The sequence below is a fragment of the Charadrius vociferus genome, unplaced genomic scaffold, assembly GCF_000708025.1.
Source record: "Charadrius vociferus isolate BGI_N301 unplaced genomic scaffold, ASM70802v2 scaffold317, whole genome shotgun sequence".
NCBI classification, from domain to species: Eukaryota; Metazoa; Chordata; class Aves; order Charadriiformes; family Charadriidae; genus Charadrius; species Charadrius vociferus.
The window spans coordinates 552168-557832 of NW_009649193.1; the positions used below are offsets into that span (position 1 = coordinate 552168).

At 43.4% G+C, this 5665-nt stretch overlaps 1 protein-coding gene across 1 annotated transcript in view; it reads left to right on the plus strand.

Moving 5' to 3' along the window:
- Positions 1-2356: 2356 nt before the first annotated feature.
- The window catches only part of EFHC1 (EF-hand domain (C-terminal) containing 1), a 13771-nt gene continuing 10462 nt past the window's right edge, over positions 2357-5665 (plus strand). The window contains exons 1-3 of the mRNA XM_009888977.1: positions 2357-2392; positions 3625-3846; positions 4949-5236. Of these exons, the coding sequence (XP_009887279.1) occupies positions 2357-2392; positions 3625-3846; positions 4949-5236 (546 nt within the window). The remainder of the gene's footprint in view (positions 2393-3624; positions 3847-4948; positions 5237-5665) is intronic.

The window sequence follows — 5665 nt, forward strand, 5'->3', positions numbered from 1 at the left end:
CAACTTCAACTCAATGCTACTAATGTCAGTTTGAGAAACTAATACCCTGACTGCTTTCCTCAGAAGCAATGCTCCAAGGCTTTTGTAGGGATCAGATCGACCAGGACATGCCTTATATTTCCCTGGAGCTTAATATTCTTAAGAACAGGTTCCTCCCTTTCCATAAGGTTCAGTATTCTGAGTGAGGCCCTTTCTTCCTCCTGCTCCCTCTCAATACACCCAAGTTGTCTGGTCATCAGGTGAACAGGGGCCTAATATGCTCTGGTATTGCAGGATAAGGAACCTCGTGTACTTGCGTGTGAAAACTTGTCATGGGACATGCTCTATTGCAAAAAAACCCCAAACAAACAGAGATATACCTTGGGACAGTACTCCTTGTCCTTCAAATTCCCATTGAAAACTGACACCTCCAGAACAAGCACTTCCATATCTTCCTGATACGTCCCCTAGATTGTGCTCTACAGAGAGAGAACCTCTTACCAATCCAGTCTACGCTTTGGCAAATCTTCTTGAGTGATGGTGAGCAGCGCTGCAGGTCAGCCCACTCTGCTCTTCCCATATCACTCACAGAGCCTCTTGACTTCCCAGGACATAGACTTCATGCTTATTTGGTATTCCAATGGAAATGCTTATTCTCCCAGAAGAGGAAAGCTTCCCTTCCGTCTCCTGCCACTGGAATGCTCTTGATATTTCTAGAGGAGACTACAGTATTTCCTAGATAACCTTGTGATAGAAATTTCTGTAACTCCTGATTGCTCCTCAGATGGAGCGGGGAGGGACCTCTAAAGGATCTTAACAACACTGAAAGGATCTAGTGCTCCCTTAGGAAGACATTGTCCCATGTTTCTTAGACCAGTGGTGGTATTGTCACTGGTACCTGTTTGACAGATGTGCTCTTGACAAGGATGGTGTCATGACAGGCTTTGGTACACCCAGTCCAGATCATTCTGGATGCTTTTGTGGGAACTCAGTTTTCTCTTTTTTCCTAAATAGGACCCTCTCTTTTCTTTATTCTGCTTGTGTGTGGATTAGGATTACCCAAGGATAAATTGTCACTGTAGCAGTCTTAGCAGTGCCTTCCAGCATGAAGAGTCAAACTATTTTCTAAGTCAGCGATGACTGAGTTGTTCAACAGGAAGTGGATTCATTTACTCATAACAAATACTCTAAATCATCCAGTAATAAAGCTTATCTCAGAATTATTCTCATCTTAATAATATTATTTCCCCAATATCATTTATAACATCTTGGAAATCTGCAATGCAAATTTCTGCCCCTAGCAAAGTAGTATTTCCTCTATCAGTAAAATCCTGCTTGCTTTAGTCACGTGAATGCTTCTACTGATTTCAGCAGCGCTGTGTGTATGTAAGAAACACCCACGGGACTTAGCAGAGCAGATCGTTATTTTAGAGTTATTTTAGAGTAATTTGAAGTCTTGGTAATGTTTTAAGGAGATCTGGACTCCAGAAATGGGTTTGCAGTGTTCTTCAGGATGAGCCCTAGTGAGTGCTATCAACCCACTTTGCCTCAATTTTCCAGTCTCTAAAATGGGTATCATGATACTTGTTTTCCAAGTGAATGCTGAGAAGCGCTGAAGAAAACCTCTGTGTTCAAATAAGGTAGTATTGTCATCACTTAGTGCCCATGTGACAGAGGAACAGAGACACTGGGAGGGGGAACATTGTTTGTGTGAAGCGTTATAGACTTGGCAAAAAGAAGGACTAAATTCAGTGGAATTTCTTCAGATATGAACTGGCAGCAACTGTGATTTGGAGTTTACATTCTGGGTTTTCCCTTTAAAATTTACATTAGTCACCTGATACTGCGAGGTGTTATCTGGCATCCATGCTCACTGGGGAGAGCCTATCGACTTTGGGAGTCTTATGAATTTGTGAGGTGTTTTCTTTAGGCAACTGTGGGCCCTTAAAAGCCTGTGCACTTCTGACAAACATCAATATTGCCCAATTTGTAGACAAACTTCCTGGTTTTCCTTGAATTATTTTCCCACAGGTTTCCCTTGGTATTTATTTAACAGAAGGAAATGGCAGGTCTGGGGCAAGGCTAATGTTTATAAGACGTTCTGTTAACGTGTCTTCAGTAAACTCTCTTGTTTTCACCTGAACCTGTTTTCCTAACTGCTCTGTCCACAGCGTTGCAAGATCTGTAGTACCAGTTTAAAGAGAAAACAGGCAATTATGTGAAATTCAACTGGGGCCTTGGAGGTATAAATAAGATTAGAGGCTTAACCGTGAGGGGTGAGGGAGGGGGTGGAGAAGTAGTTCATATGCCTGAGGTTGGACTGATTGCAAGTCTGGGTCTGTAAAAGGAGCTGAAGCTTGTTCCTTCAGCGCTAGAAATGCGTACAACTCTGTTTTACTTGGCAAAAGTCAAGGTAAAGTCAGGTATTTTATTATCAGGGACTCACAATTTCTCCTGCTTTCTCTGGAGTGTTGAAAGCCTAGTGGGACCAGCCAGGCACGTGTTATTTCAAATGCTTTCAGGGTTGCCGATGAGGTTCCAGGCATGGTGGCCTCTACAGCAAGTCAAGTAGCTCGGTGTCACTCACGTCTGATCCCGATCTTCAGTAGTGAAGAACAGGACTGGGCTGACAGAGATCAGGTCCTATTCACTGATGTTTTCTTGTTGTGTGTCCTTAAGCAAAGCAAGGACCTTCCTGTGCCATCTGGATAATTATTTAGCTTGAAGAATGGCTCAGTAGCTGGTGTCAGGCAGATGGCAAAGATAGGTGAAAGGTTCCAAGAAGCTAAAAACAAAGGTTAAACCAACAAAACAAAAAAAAATAGCAGGTGAATCCTATAGCCAGCATTATACAGTGTTCACACAGATAGAATTCTTCTTGTCTTATAAGGATTCTCATTAATCTGCTATAGGGTCTTACACTGTGGTTAGGATAGGATAGGATAGGATAGGATAGGATAGGATAGGATAGGATAGGATAGGATAGGATAGGATAGGATATTTCAGTTGGAAGGGACCTACAATGATCATCTAATCCAACTGCCTGCATGACCCTTGCATAGACTGTGGAAAGAGGTGGTGGAATAGTTCATGTGCTTTGGTACTTTTCATAATTGCTGTTCTGTGATCATGACACACCTTGATTTAGCCCCTGCCCAGGAGAGGGTTAACAAAATAAATAGTGACAGAAAACACAGAGGGTGCACAAGGTTTAATAATCAAGGGAGCACTGTGAGGCAATAACAGAGTGAGGTCCCATGGTGCTCTGTAGTGCCATAACACAGAGTAGGGAACAAAGAGTTTGTGAGACAAATACTAGGGCAGGTAAAGTACTGTCACCCCGTTCTAGGCACTGAAAATGGTGGCAACAGGGAAATCAAGTGATTTAAGCTCTTGGGGAATCTGTGGCAGTGCTGGGATTTGAGCTCACTCTGATGCTTTGTCCCTCCCAGACTCTTACTGTTTTTTCAGCCTTCTTGATCTAAGTGTAAAATCTGATTGTAAATAACTGCTGCAGTAGGTTATAATAAAATGCTGGGGGGGAAGCATTCTGGATATTACACTCTTTTACTGTTTTTCTGTGCTTTCAGTAGCTGTATCTACTAAGTGCGTGCAGTATTTTAACAGCTGGATTTCCTTCCACAGAAAAAATCTTTTCATCGGTCCCAGACACTGGGCTACAAAAATGGATTTGCCTTTTCTCGGCTGCCAACAGTGGGGATTGGCGGGGAGCGACTATACGTGAATCAGCTTTCTCAAGCTGAATTAGATGAATTATCTAACATGAGACCCACGCTGACCTACGGGCAAGCCAAGCAGGCTCCACCTTCAGGCTTTGTGCCAGCACACGTGGCTTTTGACAAAAAGGTATAAAGAAGCTTATTCCAGGAATATCACCGGCCAAGTTCGGAGACATAAACAGTCAGCTCCAGGGTTCATGGGACAGCGTACAGCAGTTTTCAGATGCCATAGCCCTTAGTCAGAGACAGCTGAACCCCAGACTGAAAGAGGCTTTCTTTGCTCGGGAGGAGGATTATCATACTTAAACGATGTAAGACATTCCCCACAAGTTACGCTAGAGCATTTTCAGCAGGCATTGGAAAAGAAGTTTGATTAACTCTGAAAAGCTCCAGTTTATAACCATTGCCCTGTAAGCCACAGCCTGACCTTCTGTGTTTACAAAACTATATTGAGATTGTAACTGAGCTTAAACTGTAAAGGACAGTCTGCAATGGGGACCTTGTTAGACTGTTTAACTGTGGTCTATCTGTTTATGCTTATGTTTGTCACCAGAGCGTGTTACAGCCTGTGCTGCTCCATTGGTTCTTCCTGCGTTATATCTTGGTGATCGTATCCGACTGGGAGGTGGCTGTGTGTCTGCTAGGAGCAGTCCCAAGCTGACCCTTGATTTTACATGTGCCGGTGGCAGAGACTGCAAGCTGGCAAATGCAGCCACAGCCACGGACAGAGCAGTCGCTGCGGAGCGAGTCATGATCCCTTTTGAAGCAGTTTTGCTAGCTAGTAGGAACTTGCTGGCTTTATCATCACTTAATTACCAAGGCTTGTGGGCTGATGTAGGCTGCGTATGTGAGGCCTGATTGATCTGCAAAGCTGACAATAGTAAAGAAAGTCATGTATGTCAGAAAACTAGATTACTGGCAGTAACCAAGCACTTGGCAGTAGGTAAAATAGGGGGGGATCAAGAAGGAGTAGGGGAAAAGCTGTATTTTTTACACCTATCTCAAGACTACCAAGTTCGTAAAAGGCGGGTCTTGATAAAAGCCCTCATGATGCCTCTGCCATCAGTCACAGATTAGGCTACAGTTGGCTTTGATGATTGTATAGGTTACAATCCAGTAACTTTGCACCGCCAAAGCACATTAAAAATAAATTATTTTTCTTAATAGACTAATCATGGTGTTCAAATTGTTTCTCTCTTTCTCCCTTTGGGATATTGTCCCTTTGGCAGATTTTGAAGTTTGATGCCTATTTCCAGGAAGATGTTCCTCTCTCTGCAGAGGAACATTACCGGATCCGCCAAGTGTGTATCTATTACTATTTAGAAGATGACAGCATGTCCGTCATAGAGCCTGTCGTGCACAACTCTGGTCTTCTTCAAGGCAAACTTGTCAGACGTCACCGGGTGCCCAAGAATGACCGTGGGGATCATTACCACTGGAAAGATCTGAATCGGGGCATGAACATCACCATATATGGCAGGACGTACCGCATAGTCGACTGTGACCCCTTCACACAGGTGTGTTGCTTTTACGGAGAACACTGACACAAAGAATCCTGGCAGTTATAGGTGGATAGACTTGTTAGAATCCAGTAGTCTGCGTCTGTAGCTTTTACAATATGGTTGCTCGAATCTTTCATTTTGCTTTTTGTGAAGACTTCTTTCTCCAGATCAATGGGGAGTTCCGAGTATGATATTTGCTGAGGACATATTAATTGCTCAGTATTTTTGCCGCAGGGCTGCTGGGAGTTCACCCTTTGTCCTCAGGACTTCTCCTCACAATACAAACTTTAAGTTCATTTCTGTGTATACAACAGTTTAACTGCTTAGAGTCCAGATGAAACATTGTGCATACGTGAGGGGGAAATTACTGATCCTGACTCTTTTCTGACTTCATACTCCTGTGTTAAGAATAGGGGACGGGAATGCAGTCAGTAACTCTGCACC